Genomic DNA, 20,598 nt, shown 5'->3' with positions numbered 1-20,598 from the left:
ACCCTCCGTAAACTGCAGAGCCCCTCCAAAGTCATGTCAAAAATGTTCCAAATCATTTTAAATGAAATAGCTTTCTTTAAACAGATGGAAGATGAATGATAAAGAAAAATTGTGTATCTTCAACATCAGGCATCTGCAGCATGCCTCCCACTGGGGAAGAGATCCCATCAATAAGCACCAGTCATCCATCCCATTTTTATAGATAGTTTGCCCCCTACCTCTACTATGACTAGTTCACTTAGCTTGCAGATATTTCTATGAGTTCTACCTATTATTTTAGGGTAAATATTTTTAAAAAAGATCTGAAGGGGATGGGGGTACACCAGAAGGATACTCTGCGTGGCCGCCTCTGTAATTTTACCAATTTCTAAGTCCGAATATTCGTGTTCACGGTGTGTTTGGTGGGTTCCTATGCTAACTGGCCAGCGTGTAATTTCTAAAATGAGTTTTCCAAAACATCCTTGCCTTACCAAAGCCGCCAAGCCGAGTGCACCAAGACGGCGCGCATCCAGTCGGCCTTGCCCGCGGCCAAGCCCGCCGCGCCCGCCCCTGCACCTGTGGCCGCACCCCCGCCGCCCCCGCCGCCCCCCGGGGCGCACCTGTACGAGGAGCTGGGGGACAGCACCATGTAAGTACCCTGCAGCCGCTGACACACAGGTGTGCAGGTGTGTGTGCAGGATGCTGGGGGGTGAGTATGTCATTGCCACCTGATGCGGGAATGCACGCTAATTACGACTTGTTTCTTGAAAAAAAGAGAGAGAGACTCACAAAATCGTTAAGATGAGAACCTAAGGAAAAGTTGCATTGAAAATAACCAAAACAAAAAACAAAAACAAAACAAAAAGAAAATAACCAAAACATGAGAAGAAAAAAAAGCCAACATTAAAAACTGAATAAGAGAAAAGAAGTACTGCAGTGGAGGTGACATTGCAGATGACGAGCTTTAATCTGCAAACCTTCACAATTAGGCAGGTTATAGTCTTTTCTCCCAAATTAAAAACACATTCAGGAGAAAGATTATTTTATTCCTCATAGGAAATAAGGAAAAATAAGGCATAACCATAAACTAGTAATTCCTGATTTAGTATCAAAAGCCAACTCCTATTTGGTAGTTTAAAACCAATATTGTGGTCTAAACTCATACACTTTTTAAAGATACTATCTTGGGATGTCATAAGGTAGAGTGATTAAAATCTGCATGAAAATCTGAAACCCAAATAAATAATTAAATAGTAAATATCCAACCACTTAAAGAATATGCTTTTCATTATATTCCTCTTAAAAGAGACTGCTGTCATAGCTTAATATTGCTCCCATGCTATTTGGAACCTCTAAGCAAAGTTAAATCATACACATTTGGAAAACTTTTAAATTGCCATGAAAAGATGTCACAGATGTTTCGATAACGCTACCCACGTAGCCTGATTCCTTTCGGACTTATTCAGCTTGCTGATGCTTTAAACAGTTTTTGGACATGAAATGCAAAACAAACAAAGGATAGTATAAAATTTTGATTATTACTGAATTAAATTATATCAAAGACACCTTTTATTAACTGGAATTTAGTGGAGTTGAAGGATGAAAAGACATTACTTACTGTGTTACATTTGTAGCATTTACTAGTAGGAATAAAGCAAGCCGCAAAAATTATGAAATTTACCTTTTCATGGGAAAACTGGTTTTAAACACATGTATCAGTATTATTTGCCATATTAATACTACCGTACAAGGTGATGTTAAGAAGTTTTAAAAATGTCAAAACTCATTTTAATGTTGCATATCTTAACACTAACATTGAATTTAATGCTTGAGAGTTTAGTGTTTGAGATTCTATTTTTAAAATGATATAATGCAGGATTCATGCTTTAAATATAGTTTTTAAATCTTTTGATGAATTGAAAATGATGGTCTTTTTTTTGAATTACTGGTGAATGCAGGAATTGAGCCAATACGATTTGATTCTCTTCATATTAACCACTTCTCTCCAGCAAAAAATATTCAGAAGACAAAAAAGACTTATGTGTAAAGTTGTTTCACTTGAAATTAGTGAGGGATATATATTCATTTTTACTTAACAAAAGAAAGTATACTATTACATCATCTGGAATCAATATAGTTTGATGTGATCATTTTCAAATAGCAACACTTAAGGACTACTTTTATTTGAAAAAATTGTGGTAGACTTAGAGTATTTTGCAATTAATATGTATTCAATGAAGTGTTTTGAGTTCTGCACATTTAAATATCTTTAACAAATGTTTAACCTATCTATTTAAAAACTTTATATACAGGGATTCTGAACATAAGTTACTAGAAAATGGACTAACTCCAAATGAATTATTATCAAATTTAAAAGAAAAAAATCAAAGGTCATTTTGAAAAAAATCTTAATGATCTAATTCATAACTTCATACAGATTCAACAATCGCTCTGTGATAGTCATTATAGTACTCGTGTATTTACTTTCTTGTAGACAATTTGTATATCTTCTTTATAAATCAGTGTGACTAATTTTTCAGTTAAGACATAGAAACAATTCTTAGAATCTCATTTAAAATACCTGTTTTGGGATTGAAATCAGCCATATATAATGAAAGTGAATTTTAGGTATGTATAGGAAATGGATAGTTGGCTATTTTATGTGATGAGACAACCAAATAAATGCCAGATGATTTTATCTAAAATATTATTACATATCATCCTTAGGAGTAAATACAAAGAAAATATAAAAACATGCATTTTCTTTTCTGGATATACATAGTAAATGTTTAAAGCAAGTTCCTGTTAGTATTGTCCTAATCACCTCAATTTAACTATAGTTCAAACTCTTCTTCTTCTTCTTCTTTTTTTTTTTTTTTTTTTTTCTGTCGCATGTTTTCTCTTTCCCACCTGTGGATACATAGGCATAAGTAAGTAAATAATATCATTCTAATACAAGGCATTAGGGAAAAAAAGATACAAGAGAATAGATTAAGTTTTACTCTGAACATAGTAATCTTCGTCTTTTCCCATGGAGTCGTTTGCTTTTAAAAAGAAATTTCTATCTTCCGTATCTCATTCCCTTTTGGTATCTTGGAAACCTGTGCCTACCAAGAAGTGTATCGAAATTCTCACTTTTAATTTGTTAAAAGTATTTCAAGATATCTCTCAGTCAAAAGTGATGCGGTTCCATTATATACACAGTTCTTTCCAACAAAAAATTAAACCAAGAACAAATCCATTTCAAAAATTACCCAATAATGTGCCAAGTCCATTTTTAAAAAATGACTTTGCTGTCTGTTTAATCAAAATTGTCTATCCTTCCCAAATTATCTAGATGGGCCTGATACCGCAAGTCCACCTGTGAGGAGTCTCCCTTCATAGTTTGTATCTTTGTGAACTGACACAATGACAACTTTGGCTTTATATGGCATTTTATTGCCTCCCCTGTCATTCTGATTTTTCAAAGTGGTCACTTAATTTTTATTCACAGTATTTCATTCCTTCTGTGTTGGTAAATATTAAATGTTACTCGGTTTGAGCTTGAGAGCAAAGTCTGATGAGAGACTAATCAAAACCAGCCAGCCTTCCTGGGGAAAGGTCCCGCTGCTTTCATTGGAGACACTTGCTTATGTCCCTTCACTTAGTAGATTTTATTTATCACTCTGGCCACCCTAAGTCAGCGTCAGTGTATGAGCAAATCCAGGGGTATCAAAATTACATTCTTTGAACATAAATCTTTTCATTAAAGTCAGTCTTGACCAAAATTTGATGCAGATCACATTCAAAATAAATACCAACAGCCCCTCTTCTTATTTGTAATGTTTATTGCATTTTAAAACTGATTAAGCTTAAAATCGAAATAAAAGGAAATAATCTCAAGATTCTAGCATAAATTCAATTCCTCAATTGTGATTTTGACCTCTGTGAGAAATTCTCCCACCTGTCCTTGGAGACTTTGATTCTCTAATCTGGGAAATAGAAAACTCCTTTCTGTATTCTCTTGTAAGCTTTATCCTCAGATGGGAGTGTACTTTAGCTCCAGGACAGAATTACTGAGATGAGAGATAATGGTACTGAATCAGATACAGCTAAGGATCCTTCTCCCCAGTCAGCTCTGAGCATCCTCAACCAAAGCAAAGGATGGGAAACCATTAGCCAAAATGCTGGTTTGCAATTTGGAAAATCATGATTTCTACATAAGAGAACTGTTACGTGTGGCCAGGGATACTTCGCTGTATCAAACTAACTGGAAAACAAAAACAAAAACAAAAACAACAAAACAAAACAAAACAAAAAACAGTCTACAGATTGTTGCATTTTCTAAAAGAAAGAAAAAAAATGTCTCATGCTACGCACAGCTCTCAAGCTTTTCTTGCTCTGTCTTTCTGAGAACAGGGACATGAAAGTAATGTCTTGCTTCAGTAGATTAGTGTTATTTGGCCTTTTATATTTTGAAGTAGTAATGCGAACCATAAAGACACCTTTCTCATGAAAGCTATGTCACGACCTGTTTCCTTACATTTCATTATCTTCTTTTCTTTCAAGTCTTTTCCTTCTCTACCATTTCCAACAAAGCAGGGGAGATAAGTCAGTCTCAGAAGACAGGAAAAGTCCACACAGTGTGATGCCTTTTCCTTCCAGCACTATTGAGGCTCACAAGCAGGCTCATGTAGATGGATCCCTTAGGAACAACCAGCCCAAGTCAGCAAGGAAGTTCACACTGATGTCTGAGGAGGACGCCTTCAGTCTCCACAGTACTCTTTATAAGGAAGCTGTAGATCCAAGACCAACAAACTCCGACTTTTTACTAAGAACAGATTTTATAGACTCATTTTTGCCCAAAACACAAGCCAGGAGTAAGTCCCTGAGGGGCCCAAGGGAAATGTTTCAGAGGATATGGCATCAGCCAGTGTGCTTCCCTCAGAGACCAGTGTGGGAACTTCCCAGGAGGCCAGAAACCCTAGAGCTGGAGCCACGGAGGAGCCGCAGGCCGGAAGGTGGGAAGGAAAGCCCTGGAACCCCTCCAGACCAGAGAGGTAGTAGGAACCCCCTGCCTGCAGCTGGAGAATCCAGTGTGCCCGAGATGGGAGAAGCAAGGCCAGGCCAGCCCCTGCTCCCACGTGGAGCACAGCATGTGGAATCTCTGTCTTCAGACTCCTCATTTCTCTCTCCTTCGTCTCACTCCTCCTACTCCACTTTGACAACTGTTTCGAGAACTGTGGAACTCCAGGCAGAACCTGATGTCATCATCTCTCCCGCGGACTGTTCTTTGGAACTTTCTCCTTCAATGCCCTGCATTTTAAATTCCCCGGTTTTTAGGAGAGAGATGCCCACATGTCTGTTGACAGTTGAAGCCGGAAGGAACATTTTCGAAATCCTTCCCAAACCACCAAACATCTCTCCTCCGCCTGCCCCTCCTCCTCCTCCTCCTCCTCTTCCTCCTCCACCTCCATTTCTCCCACTTTCCACCCCACCTTCTCCTCCCTCTTCTTCTCCATCACCTCTTCTACCTTCACTTCCCTCCCTCCCCCCACCATCCCCTCCTCTTCCTTCTCCTCTGTCCCCTCCGTCTTGGGCTCCATCCACTACGTGTGTCTGTGTACCAGTTGTGAAGCACACTGTCAGTGTGACACCTGCCGAGGACGTGGAGCCCTCTGTCGCACAGCTACCAGCATCCACGAGCGTGTGTGACACAGACCCCCAGAAACAACCAAAGGGCATCCTCAAGCATATAAAAAACTTAGCGGACCTTGAAAAGTCAGTTGCTAACATGTACAGTCAAATAGAAAAAAACTTTCCAGCAACACACAGCTGGAAACTAGAGACAAGTTGCCCTCCAGAGAGAGAAAATGTGGACGTGACGTCTCAACAACCCCAGGGGAATTTGCACAGTTTTGCCGAGGAAACGGAGAACCAATCTCACAGTCAATCTACTTCACTGTAATGCTGCTTTTCCTATCTTAACTGGACAACTCTTCTGTTGACCAAAATTTTCGAGCGCAGGCAAATTCGAACATTAAAGAAGATTCCATTCTTTTACCCTAAACTCAGTGCAATGCTGTTTTTTTCCTCATTTTTTTACTTTTAAAGATTATTAACCTCATCATTTCTAACTCATATTATAGATTTACCTTAATTTTCTTAACTACGAAGTAGCATTATTTGTCTGCATTTATTTAAAAAGTAAGTAATTTCAATCTATTTTTCAATGGGAATATGTGGGCAAGAAGGTTAGATATTCAGCTTTAACCAATGGCTTCTTAGCATGTTAATACAGTAATGTCTACATTGACGTTTTGATCATAGTTTTATTTTACTGCTCCAGGAAAAAAAAAAAAAAGCAAACTGTTAAAATAATCTAAAAAATGCTATTATAGGTTCTGTTCTTTCCTTGAAGCCTATGTATCTGGTAAGATTAAACATTCCCAAAGTAAAAATGTTATGTAACCGGAAATGTAGGATTTGACAGACATGATGATATTCCAAAATAAATCCCAGGTGCTATAAGATGTAGTCATCTGTTTTCTTACAAGAACAGTCTTTACTCTGGCTTGCTTTTATCTTACTAGTATGCTTATACACTTGAAAAATCTTTTACTTTTTCAATTAACTGTCTTATTCTATTTCTCATTGTGCTTTCTCTTCTCTTCTTTATAATGAAAATAAATCTTGACTTGTTGGCTTTTGTAAGACATTTCGTTGTTCCCACAGATGTTTAAAGAGGTCTTCAGTTTTGCTTGACCACATTATGATGATAACATCTCATAATTATAATTTTATCAGGAGGTTCTTCAAAGAAAATATTTATCTCCAGTTTAATAAAGAAATTCTCATCAGTTTCATCAAAATGAGGTTAAATAAATGTCTACAAAGGCTTATCTAGTGTGAGTTAATTTATTATGTGATTGATGAAAATTATAAATATTTTTATGAAGTTTATCATTAATATAAAATGTTTACCTACCAAAATTTTAGAGAAGTATATTGGCTTCATTTCTAGTTACCTTTTGTTACTCTGGATAAATCATCCGAATTTAGTCGTACAAATAAAATCTAAACCTTTTAAATAGAAATCAAGAAGGAATATATCTAGTGAACAGTCATCAGTTTTTTATAGGCCTTTACTCTTTGTTAGGCAAAGGTGATGAAAATTTATACTTAAGAAAGAAATTTTATGTTGTAGTTGTTCTCAGAACTCAACTCAATTAAATTCTTGGAGGCATCAGCTCAGCTAAGTGCTATGTTCCTATCTCTTTAATGAAAGCTACACTTGACCAACAAGTAATTAGGCTGTTTTCCCATGTAACACACGGAATACATTTTATTTACTGGAATTCCCCACTTTGAATACAAGTGTAATTATGTGACCTATTAGTTTTAATATTGTAGAAGATAAAAGTCTGCACATAAAAACAAAGCACAATTTCAAAATAGAGTCAAAAGTCTTGCTTGATAACTTCCATCGTAAGTATATTAATATAGGGTCAGGGTCTAGTAGTGCATCATTTCAAAGGTTTTGTTCAGCTCCTACATTATGTGATATTCCTTCAAGAATTTGGTTTGTCATCCCCGAATTGATAGTATCAGATTTTTTTTTAAAAAAGCCTATAAATCTAATTATTTTCATTAGCTCCTCTGCTTCAGATTCTTTTCATCCAAATCAAGAGTAATTTCCTTCTTGGGGTTCTTGAACATGATTTTTTTCTCTCTTTCACTGAAACACTTCAGTTGGAGTTTTTGTTGGCAGCTGGTCATATGCATGAGAACTTGTGCTATTTGGCGGACTCTGACAAGGTATTATTCATGATTGTGTAAGCCTTTAATATGACTGTGTGTTTTTTAAAGCTATTTTGTACCCGCTTTTTGAATACGTGAAAGAAATTCTTTGATAATGTATTCTCTAATTTCAAACAAATATTATAGAAACTCCAAATAACAATTTTATGTAGGTATCTACAGCCTTACTGAATTTATAATACTTTCTGTAACATTTTTATAATATCTGTTTAGCCTGAATATTTTATTAGTATCTTACACTTTTCAAATGAAACATCCATTCCCATGTTTTATATCTAGTTTTTTACTTGCACATTCTATTTAGAGATCTCTCTTCATCATAAAAGTCAGTTAGAATGCCTTCTTCATGAGACCTATATTCTTTGAGTACACAGGCCATGATATTCCTGTTCTCGAATCTTGAGTCCCCACAACCTGACAACCAAGCTCCAGAAAAAGAATATCATTTTGTATCTTCTGCATTCAATATATTCTATTTAAAGAATTAGAAAGAAGAATAAGAAATTGTTAGATATCTTTTTAAATGACGAAATTAGGTTACCATACATTTCCTTACTGTTAAAAGTAAACTTAGTGCATACAAATGGTGTAAAATGAATAATTAATACCCATTGGATATAATCTACATAAAAACGCATCAATATTATACGATTGGTCTTATAAAGAGCACCAGGAAGTCATGTTAATCGAAAGCATACAGACAATGATGCATATTGATTCTGTTGTGAACCTTCTTCAAGCTGCTTTCTGCCTTCAAGCTGAAACAAACAATACAAATAATCACATGAGAGATAACAAAAAGGTTAATGGAAACAGTGTAGCTCATCTCTTGATCTTTTATTTTCCATATTTAAGGAAAATACAACTAATGAAAAAAAAAAAGTCAGCTTAAATATCCTGGAGAATGAAGTCCAGCTTTGGTTGACACTTCACGTCACATATGTGACTCGATGCTCATTATTAAAACCAGAGAATGAGCTTTCTCTATCTCAGATGCAAATTAACGAACTCCTAAATGCTTTAGAAGGATTACTGTTCTCATAACTATTGGCAGAACCATAGAAGCAAAACTCACTACAGAACCATTTCAAGTAACAAATTGCCAACAGGATTAAGTAAGCATTTTAGTACCATTATGACCAACCATTTCAATCAGCAATGCCTTAGCCACTTAAGATTTGTTCAGATAAGTAGACTTATTTCGTAAGCCCTTGTAATATTTTAAAGAAATTTGCTACAGAGATTGTTTTGTTGGACTTTAAAGTTATGTATGTGCCTCTTTATAGCAGTTACCGGCTTTGTATACTTGGTTCATAATATATAGGACTTTAGGTCAACTGTTTAGCAAATAACAAATTAAAAATCTTTATAATTAGTGACATTTAACGCAAAAAGCATTTTAGACTTTTTTTTCCCCCTCTCAAGTACAGTTGAACATTTCCCCAACTTACAGTCCATGAACTTTATAGATCTTTATGTAATATTGAAAACGAAAATGAAAATCTTCAGCTCTCATATCTGGTAAGGTCAGTGACTCTTAAAGGCTAGCAAGTACTTTGCATTCATTAGTTTTAGAATAAATTGATGCAAACAGACAGAAAAAAAAAACATCTTACAAATGCTTGGAAGAATATATTTTAGTCACTGAGATCATTTTTTATCCTGTACCGATATGCTCTTCATGTATAAAACACATCTCTTCCCCCAAATAAGTATCTAATATCTATCAAAACTTGTTTAGGTTAGAGATGATATGGAATATTTTTAATCCAGTTGGCAATAACAGTGTCAAATGTGCTTTTAAACACCCTTGAGATAAAATTGACCATGTAAAGTTTAGTTTTCATATGGCACGAGAGTCTGGGCTGATAATTGTTCTCAGTAATGCAGACATGGAACCTCGATTCTTCTGATAAAATGTATTTCTCAACGAGACAATTTTTAGTAAAAATTATCTTCTCCTTTTTTCTCAGATTTTTTAAAAACACCCTTATCTATAATTTTATTTGATCTGAAACTCTAAGTTGTTTAATACTGATTTCTTTGTTTCTGCCTTGCAGGAGAGGTTATGCATCAGAGGTAAGGGCTTTATGGTGTTATATCAAGCTTACTAGGAAAATATTTGCATTACAGGCAGGACTGATTTATATTCTTTCATAACTAGGGTATTTTCCTTTATTTCAATAAAACTTATAAGTATGCTATGCTGTTTACTCTCTTTTATACCTATTGCTGTTTTGTTCTGGGGTTTTAAGTGGGTGAACAAATACAAATACTCACCTTTCCAAGGATGAATTTATTTTTTCCTAAATTGCCTCTACTCGGCATTGTGACATTCCCCCAAACTTATTTTTCTAAGGCTAGAGACCTAATTTAGAAACCTGGGACTTCTGTTCCTTTTTACCAGTCCAAGTCTCCTTCCTAACACATTAGAGCTTAAGATCTTAAAAAGCCAGACTGTGGGAAATCTCACACCATCGTGTTAATTTGATTCTCAGTCTGCGGAGAAGATGGTAGGCATTCATCCTGGCTGGTGGTATTCGGCTAGCTGCTCTGAACGTGCTGCTGTCAGTGATGCCACCAAGAACCTAGCAGAGTTTGGCAGACAGCTTCCCAGTCAAGAGAGTTAAATGAGCACACGACCTCATTGGCCGTTACTTGAGAATGCACAAGTCCTAACGTCTTTGGAAAGCAAGATGAATGCATTTAAGAATAACCAGTTTTCAGGGACAATTATAATAGCTAAGAGATTGGATCAGACTATCTCTAACTTCAGCTTCCGCTCCTTTCCATGAATGCCTTACCTGGGCCAAGGCCGTGTCACGGAAAATCTACCTCTTCAGCCACATAGCTGTTCTCCCTGGCCATTTCCAACAGCTGCTCCGCTGGTGAACTTGTCTCCCAGAACTTCTCTGCCCACATTCCCAATGCCATTCCCACTTCAGATTCGTGTGGTTTATCCACTCTTGGATAAACCAAAATTTGAACTGTGTCTCTTGTTCTCATCTGTTTAAATTATCAGAAAACAGAGCAGTAGGGACCTTGTTCCCTTTAAATAAGTATGAGTAAGGTTGAGAGGCAGTAAGGAGTGATGCCAGCAAAATCCAAGGAAGGGTGATTTCCCTGATCACAAAAGAATTTCCAGAAGCACACCCAATGTTCCACTGTAAGCCATCCATGTTTTGGTAAAGAAAGATCAGGGACGTTTCTTAAATATGATGATGCGTATGTTGCGACTGTATCATTATGTCATGTGCTCTACCCTCCTCACAAATGAACCTGATTACATTGAATGCGATTGGGGAGAAAAAAAGAGGGGCAATTTAAAACAAGGTTAAACTTGTTCAAAAGGATCCCGTGGCACTTAAAGTGCTTTTCAAATCATAAATAACTTTTTGTACTGAGAAGTTGGAACCAAAAAGTTATTTATGGGTTTTTATTTATTAAACGCAATTAACTTTGATGTTGATTAAAACCATGATAAAATGGAAACAAAGAATTTGTTATTTCATTTTCCACCATAAATCGTCAAAATATCGGTAGCTATCACATGATTAATAAATCATAATCCCAAGGTAACCAGTTTTAAGCTGTGGCCTTTTTTTCTCTCTTTTCAATCATCATCTCCGTTTTCCACCTGAATTATTTTCTAAACCTTTTTTCTGTTTTAATTTCCTTTGGCAGCAACAGCAACTGCTGAGGCCTTCTCTTCTTAAACCAGAGGTATCAATTTTCTTTTTCTTTTCGACCTCGCTGAGTCTCCATGGTATTTTATGTCACTGTTAAGGCTCATCTTACACGCAGGCAGAGTGGGTGGCTGCCCACGTGGCATAATTTTACAAGACAGAGAAGAGGTGGTTTAAAATGAAAACAAATACATAAAATAAGTAAGCAAGCAAGTCTCTTTTGCTTGCTGCGGGCTGAAATTCTAAATTTTCAGCCTCATTCTCTTGGAGTTAGACAAATAAGACCTTTGCTCCTATTGAAAACAAGCTATCATTGAAGGAGACCAATCATGAACCAGATGAGTCTCTTGTCTTGGTGAACCTGGATTCATCAGAACCATTCCTGAGATGAGAGCTTTGGGTTAGGCGATGTTTGAGGAAGGAACGCTGGCATCGGGACTGAAATAAGGAAAAGTAGAAATTGGGTCGTGATAAATAGTCTTTAATCATTTCAGGTGCTTTAAATAAAATATACTACCCTTGGGCACATGTCTACTACTTCAAAGTGCCTATGACATTTTCTTCCACAATGAGAAAAAGATATTCGGAATTATACAACAAATGCCTATAATTCATATTTATTATGCTCATACACTCTCTACCCTTTTAAAAAATAACGTTAATTTTAAATGTCTCTTTCTTTTGGCAGATTTAGTATTCTATAAGTTTTACTTAAAAACTATTCTTCTTATCCCCCCCCCCCTTTTTTTTAACAACAGGATCTTAACTTTGCTAAAGAGAGGCATTTTGTGATGAGAATTTACCCTCCAAAATTCGGAGGTTGAGTGACAGGAATATCCAAATTTTATAAAATTTGAGTAAAAATTTCTATGAAGGCATCTCCATAGATGATTGAATCAGACAAATCAGACTTAAAATCCAAATGCCAATTCCTCATGCAAGATGTTAGCCAAGATCTGCACCTTCCTGAGAAGCATTTTCATCTTCTATAAAATCTTGGTGGTAATATTTAGTGTACAAGCTCCTACCTCAGCAGCTGGAGCATGGTAGGAAGGAAATTCCGTAACTGGTAGTAATATGTTGCTTTTGTTTGCATTAGTATACATGTTTATTCTTCGTCAGTGAAATACTAAATTAATCCTGGCTTCTCTGTGTGGTCAGCAAAAATGTGTGGCAGCTGGAAACGGGTGGAGAGCAGAGAGGGTCCACATTCCTGTCTGATCAGGCCAGTTAGGGATCATAATGGTTGCCACGCGCTTCCTCCATTTATTGATTATTATATTTTTCTGAATAGTTGATGCTCTGCCCTTCAGTAATGGGTGGAACAAGAATCCCAGAGGGACCTTTCAGGTTATTCCATTCTACCATCCTCTGTCTTTTTCTGCCCAGCTCAGACTACAGAGTGACTAATTGCATCAAAGATTAAGTTCCCTGGATTCCTTCCCAGTTGCTTCCATCCTTCTATAATATTTTTTAAGCCATTTTGAGGCCAGTATATATATCAGAACTAGCACAAGCTAAGCTTTATTCTCCCTTTAGGAAAAAAAAAAAGATAAGTATGTGTAAAGAAAATTACTGGATTCTAACTCTTAACATCTGAAATCCGCTCAGTTTCATTATGTTTCTATAAATATTTGTTTTCATTATTTTTTAATAAATTAATTTTTATTGGTGTTCAATTTACCAACATACAGAATAACACCCAGTGCTCATCCCATCAAGTGTCCCCCTCAGTGCCCATCACTCACTCACCCCCACCCCCCACCCTCCTCCCCTTCCACCACCCCTAGTTCATTTCCCAGAGTTAGGAGTCTTCATGTTCAGTCTCCCTTTCTGATATTTCCCACACATTTCTTCTCCTTTCCCTTATATTCCCTTTCACTATTATTTATATTCCCCAAATGAATGAGAACATACACTGTTTGTCCTTCTCCGATTGACTTATATCACTCAGCATAATACCCTCATTATTGCTAAAAGTTATTAAATTTCAACTTCAAAATAGTTTTTTTTTTTGTTTTTAATTGTAAGAACACATTAATTTGAGTTCTTCCCTTTTAACAAATTTTAAGTGTAGAATGCAGTGTGGTTAACTATCATAACACAGTGTGATTTTCCATCCCGCTTAACTGAAACTTTACTCCAGCTGAAATTTTGCCCACTCCCCACCATCTAGCAACATCATTATATTTCCTGCTTCTATGAGACTGATAATTTTCAATATTTTGCACCACGGAATCATGCAGCATTTGTCCCACTGTGACCAATTTATCTCACCCGGTGTAATGTCCTCCACGTGCATCCTCGTTGTTGCATATAGTGACAACTGCCTTCCTTTTTAAGGCCTGACTGATATTCCACTGTATTTACATACTGCATTTTCTTTATCCATTCTTCCATTGATGAAAATTTAGGATTCAACTTCAGAAACATTTGGTGGTCTTTTCATAATACATAGTCTCCATTTTAGATTAAGCACACACTGGCCCAGCAGTTTCAAAGTATTAGTTCTGAGATCAATTTACTTCTTTTAAGCCAGTATAATCACATTGGGTTTTAGATGCTTCAAAAGTCTAAGCCTACCAATATGGAAACACACACACACACACACACACACACACACACACACACGTATATAAAGTCATTTAGTTTGAATAACTTAAATTTAAACTTTAACTTTGCCCCAATTCTTACTGACCTCTGTTGACCTCATTTCCCGTCCCCTTTCTGTAATGAACACTTTTTGTTGAATTAGAACTGCAGACATAGAGGTATACAGATCCTACTGCACAACTAGATAAATTTTTACAAAGCTTGGTCTCCAGAAACCAAGCCTTTCCCTGTCAACATGAAGATATTATTTCTCCTTTCCCTAACCATTCAACAGGCTTCTATTTTAACCCCTAAGAGAAGTATTTTAAGGCTATATCTCTCTATATCCATATCTGTATCTATATCTATCTATCCAAAAGTTTCAGCTTTGTTGAAGTATAATTGACAAAATTGTAAGATATTTAAAGTCTACATTGTGGTGATTTGCTATTTGGTAAGAACAGTTAACTTCTCTTTTTTACCAAATCTCAATTACACATTCATTGTTACCAACTGCAGTCACCATGTGACACATTCAGTCTTCAGAACTTTCTCATCTTGTAGTTAAGATTTGCACCCTTTTACCAGCTTTCCCTACTTCCCTCATCCCTAGCCCCTGACAACTACTTTTCTAACCTCCATTTCTATGAATTTGACTTTTTATTTATTTTTATGTATTTTTTTTATTCCACACAGAATTTATACCATCCCACATTTGCCTTTCTGTGTCTTGCTTGTTTTCTCCAGTGTAACATCCTCAGTTCCCACCCAGGCTGACACAAATGGCAGGATTTTCTTCTGTCAAAATGTAGACTTTTACTGCACAGTAGCCATAGTGTAGCCAATGAGGTTTATCCAAGTTACACCTATCATGGATTGAAAACTTCTTGCCTAGCTTGTAAGACACACATTAGTTGGTCTATTTTAAAAGTTTATATAAATAAGATTATATAGAATCATGTGTTTCATGTGTACCTGACTTGTTTTGCTCCTCATTCTGTCTGGGAGTGTCATCTCTGCTACCGTGTGAGGTAGTCATGTGTATCTCATGGACTTGTGCATTGGCCCCAGCTTTCAGCTGTCACAAATGATGTACTGTGGTGCACAGTTGTGCCCATTTATGTTTAGCATATCAACTAAACTATATTGGATTTTTGTGAAAAGATATGCATATATTTGACTTTCCTACTATTGCCATTTTTCCAAAGGATTTGGTGGATTTATAATCTCCCCCAAAATGTATGAGAGTTCTAGTTGCTCCATGTCCCTGCTAACACATGGTACTGCTGATCTTCCTGTCTGTTTGTTTGAGCCAATCTTGTGGGTACACTGTAGCAGTTCTAACATTGAAATTGGATTCCTCGGCATATGGTATTTGTAAGCTGTAAAGTCACCAGAGAGGAGGAATGTGAAGAAGTATGGAGGGAAGTGATAGAAGCAAATGGAGGTTATTAGATATGAAAGAAGAGCACAAGGAAGACCCAACTTTGGCGATGGGTGCAAACATTGTGCCAGAGGACAGGCAGTGGCCCGGAGAGAACATGATCGCTGCAAGGAGTAGTGCCACCAACTAAATTCATGACATAGAAATAGAGCCCAATGCTGCCAGCTTTTTAATTTTCAAGAGAAACCCAAATTCAGATTTTGGATAGCATTTTCTGATTAGAATTTTGGCAACTAAATCAGTTGTTTAAAGTGACAAAGCAAAGGGAGGGTCATTGTCCATACCCACCACGAAGGCTGTGGTTTCACACTTTTTAATGACACATGTGCCTTCAGAAGACACTTTTTTCCTGACTTGTTACTAAATCTGGACCAACAAAAAAAATTTTTTGGACCAACAAAATTAATTCTTATGTAAATAATAGGTGATCTTAGGCATAAATACCCACCCATTTTCCTAGGGGTACCTACACTTTTTCCTCCCTCCCTTTTATGTCATTGCACAATTCATGTGGTTAATGCACTTTTGCAGTTCAGCCTCCTGGAAATGTTAAAATATAATTAAACATGAAAATATATTGAAATTGAATGTAATAGTTATTTGAAACTAATTATATCTGTGTGTCTCAGGAAAAATATCTTTAAGAACAGACTGACAAAAATCAGTATTACTTAGAATTTAGAACTGGAATCTTTGAAAGGGCTGCCAACCTGACAATTTTTTTAAATAATTAAATACAGAACTAGCAGTATATTTTAAAATGTAAACATCCTTGAGAGATACCACACATTAATGTCATATTTAATTAACATATAAATGATTATCATCAGATCCTTTCATAAAAATAAATGTGATGCATAAAAGTGCTCTGCATGCTATGAAGCTATTATCAGGAAGTGAAACAACGCTGAAGGTAACTTTGTAATTTTTCTCAAGGCTAAAGTCCATTAATAATACAAGTTAAAATAGAGTGAAGTATTAACTGTCTATTGATAGTTTTAAAAATTACCCAAGAAAATAAAATAAATAAAATAAAAATAAAAATTACCCAAGAACAAGGAATAAGCTCATCTGTAATCTCTAACAGAGTCACCATTAGAAAAATGTACTTTTTTTTACCCCCTCAGTTGTAAAAACATAACTTTATTTCATGTAAAATAGTTATAGCCAGAAAAAGAAGTTTTGAATATGTCTGACTAACACTTGTAATTAAAGTTTTTTGGCAGGAGCGTTCTGAGAGTCATGGGAATCTAGGTCTGGAAATAAATCTGAATTCGTTTGACCTGAAATGTGATAAGAATTTATTTTCAAATGCAATTTCTCTTTCTGAACAATAGGAGTTATCCATGGAGTCTGGAATTGATCCTGGCCAGGAATACGGACAAGATTATTACAGTTATGAGCATGGGTACATCTTCAGATTTTTTTTTATCTGGTATCAATATTTTTGTGAATAATAAGGAGTTATCATTATTACTAGTATTTGCGTTATAAATACCACTTCATCAGTTTCATCTTTGGAAAAGAATTACGTATCTGCTTTTAGTTTCAATCAAGTTTTATCCACCTTTCTGTATTCATTTCTGGTTTGCTGTTCTATGGTGATATCGACTATAACGCTAATGATGCAGTAAAATGATTCAAAATTATTTACATGAGAAATAGAAGTCAAACATATTTGCTCAATTCCTGAATTCACCATTTCTCACATGTGAGATTTTTAACATTTTATCTAACTAGTCAGCCTCAAGATTTGCCCAAGAGAAATTAAGAAGAAACCATCTTTCAGAAGCCAGTAATAAGCATTTCAGGTCACTCTACACACATATTAACTGCTTTCTAAAAATACAGAAGAGGAATGTAAATACCATTCCAGACCATGTCTGAAGCAGATCTTCAGTGTAGAGTTAGAGACATTCTGTTCTGAATAAGCTATTAGTTTACAAAGATCCTATTTCATGTTCTAAATTCTTCAACTAATTAAGGTGGGATATGCCCCTCTCTAAACCCTAGTCTCTCCCCAAACTTAAATCTGAAATAACCTGACTCTTTGTACTGTTATCCCTGGGTACCATCGTGGTAAAAACCACTGGCCCATCAACTTAGAGTTCTTACTTATGGTTTTGTGACTAGTTGACAAGGAGCACAACAGGTGCTATATACATATCTGTTGATGGAATGATGAAAACAACGAAGAAAACAGAAATGAGTCATGGTTACAAAGACCACATGGAAACATGTTGAAGGCTGTAAGTTTCTGTTTCAGGTATGAGATGCCGCAGTATGGGAGCCGTCGCCGCCTGTTACCACCGGCTGGACCAGAGGAGTATGGTGAGGTAGTTGGTGAAGCCGAGGAGGAGGAGGAGTACGAGGAGGAAGAGGTAATGCCATAATGTTGAACCCCACTTGAATAGCAGGCTGCAGAAAAATGTCAAAAATCAGAAATCCTATTCACTTAGTACTTGCTTCCCTTAGAAATTTATAACGTGGGCCATTTCACTGCCTTGTTTATAGAAGGAAATTAATTGTTGTATAAGCTTAATTTATTTCCTTCTCTGAAATGCTAACTATCTGGAATAAAGCCACCATAAAGTTTATATTTTCTAAAATCCTAAATGGCACTTCATAAATGTAACATTACAATGGAACACATAAAAATCATGTTGCAAAACAATGGTTACTTTGGTTCCCACATTGTCCAGCGTACCTAAAAATCATGAAAAAGCACAGTTATCAGACTGAAACAGAATATGACACCAATATTTTAATAGAATTATGTCATGTAGGTTTTAATTCACGAGTCATTTATATACTTTGCCTGTAAAATTTACATGGAACATTTATCCAAAACAAAAATGAAAACAAATACATGTCCCTATAGCTTTACCCTGTGCCAAATTAAGAATATAGCCACATATCACAGAAATTAGTCAATTAAAGTATCATAATCTCCTGATTACGATTTTGTTAAAGAAAACACATAAAACTATTAATCAAAGTGTAGGGAGGGAGAAGAGGAGAGGCAATGATTGCTTCCTTCTCCTTTGATCTAAGATGTAAAATAAACTCAGAATAAGAAAACAATGGCAAAGCCTTAGATTTTAGTATTCTAATGTACAAGCCAAAATAAAATATTTTCTCGTGATCACTTTCCAACTGTATGCAGTGGGAATAGCAGGTGGAGAACTGTGTGCTTGTTCTTTGAAACTACTTAGAACCCTGCAGAGTCACCTCTGCTTGACCTGTGTGGGACAAGGTCACCTCACAACCATCCCCCAGCTTACAGTTCAATTGCATTTTCATGATTTTCAGGAAAAGGCAAAGAAAATTAAAAAGCCCAAAGTTGAAATTAGAGAGCCTAGTGAGGAGGAAGAAGTAGTTGTCACCATTGAGAAGCCGCCACCAGCCGAGCCCACATACACGACATGGAAGAGAGCCAGGATCTTCCCAATGATTTTCAAGAAAGTTCGAGGGCTAGCGGACAGAAGGGCCCTCGCCGATCTAGAGGGGGAAGAGTGGCAGAGACGCCTTGAGGAGGCAGAGAAGGATTATTTAAAGCTCACTCTGGACCAGGAGGAGGCTACGGAAAGCACGGTGGAGTCTGAGGAGGAGTCCTCCAGTGACTACACTGAGTACAGTGAAGAGGAATCCGAGTTCAGCGAGTCAGAGACCACAGAAGAGGAGTCTGAGTCAGAGACGCCCTCCGAGGAGGAGGAGAGCTCTACTCCAGAGTCAGAAGAGTCAGAATCCACAGAGTCAGAAGGGGAGAAGGCCAGGAAAAACATCTTTCTTGCCAGAAGAAGGCCCGTTGTGGAAGAGGTCAAGGAAGTCAAAAGTAGAAAAAAGGGGCCTCCTGAAGAGCCAGAGGAAGAGCCCCCAGTGGAAGAGGAGAAGGAGGAGGAGGAACCAACAGCAGGAGAGGAAAGTGAGCTGGGCCCCGCGGAGGAGGCAGTGGCTCTAGAGGCCACCGAGGAGGCCAGCACAGAGTCTGCTTCAGTAGAGCGAGGTGTGGACAGTGAGGAGGAGTCTGAGCCGGGCAGTAGTGGCAGCAGCAGCAGCAGCAGCAGCAGCAGCAGCGAGAGCCAGTCTGGGGGCCCCTGGGGCTTTCAGGTGCCCCCTTATGCCAACAGCAGGGACGCACGCCGGGAGAGGTCCCCAGGAACCAGCTCTGAGGGCTACAACACGGCACTCTGATTCGGGGACCAGGAGGTGGGAGTGTGCAGTGACCAGCCTCTTGTGTGCAGTGCCTTCTGTGTGCTTTCTGGAATGACACTTGAGGGGAGGAACATGGTCTTGATCTTTATCTGACCTAAGAGTGGAAGCACGCTGTTAAAGTGAGCATAGATTCTCTACAACAGACTTGCACACTACACTGTATTAGGGCAGAACAGACTCCTCTTTCCTAAGTTAGCAATTGTCAAGACCAGCAATTCATCAAAATTTAATACTCCCTAGTGGGGTTTCTGTTCATACCGTCTGGCAATATTATATCACCAGTGATGTCCTGCCTAGTGCAATGAATTTTATGAATGCATGGGGGGGCGGTTATTTCATCTGTAGACAGTAAATCCTTAGGACCAAACCTGCAACAAATGAGATCTCGAAGACTCTACTTTTGCATATATGTATCTTTCATTTGGCAAAAGTATTATAAAAAAAAAAAAGTCACAAACATGTTCAGATAGGTTTGTAGATGGCCATTTCAAATATTAGGAGATAAATGAAACGGAGTTTAAAAATTAAATTTATACTATTTCTTTTCCATGGTGCATATAGGTTAAGATGGATTTAGAAAAAAAAAAAGTGAATATAATTAAATGTTTACAAAACTTTTTTCTGGGTAAGTAAACATATTAAGTTTGAAATATAGATCTGGAAATCAAAAAGAATGGCTTACTTAGTACCACACGTTGGTAGTTCACATATTCTAAAAATGTGATACTATTTTGAGAGTAACCTAGCATCGGTTAACCTTTCCTCTTTGCCATTTCTAATGTGGATTGGTAAAAATCTTATAAATTTATGGCAATGTCCATTGCATTCTAGAAGAAAGTTGACAATAATTCATTTCTGTGTATTACTGGATAAACTATTGGG

General features: G+C 36.9%; 1 protein-coding gene across 1 annotated transcript in view; it reads left to right on the top strand.

Annotated features, from left to right (window-relative positions):
* PCDH15 (protocadherin related 15) overlaps positions 1 to 20,040 on the top strand; it is an 869,139-nt gene extending 849,099 nt beyond the window's left edge. Inside the window, exons 33-36 of the mRNA XM_077874888.1 lie at positions 476 to 628; positions 2,904 to 2,909; positions 17,768 to 17,882; positions 18,814 to 20,040. Of these exons, the coding sequence (XP_077731014.1) occupies positions 476 to 628; positions 2,904 to 2,909; positions 17,768 to 17,882; positions 18,814 to 19,695 (1,156 nt within the window). The 3' untranslated portion in view covers positions 19,696 to 20,040. The remainder of the gene's footprint in view (positions 1 to 475; positions 629 to 2,903; positions 2,910 to 17,767; positions 17,883 to 18,813) is intronic.
* Positions 20,041 to 20,598: the final 558 nt, after the last annotated feature.

The sequence above is a fragment of the Canis aureus genome, chromosome 27 (genome assembly GCF_053574225.1).
Source record: "Canis aureus isolate CA01 chromosome 27, VMU_Caureus_v.1.0, whole genome shotgun sequence".
Lineage (NCBI taxonomy): Eukaryota > Metazoa > Chordata > Mammalia > Carnivora > Canidae > Canis > Canis aureus.
This window is presented reverse-complemented; position numbering and strand designations above follow the sequence as displayed.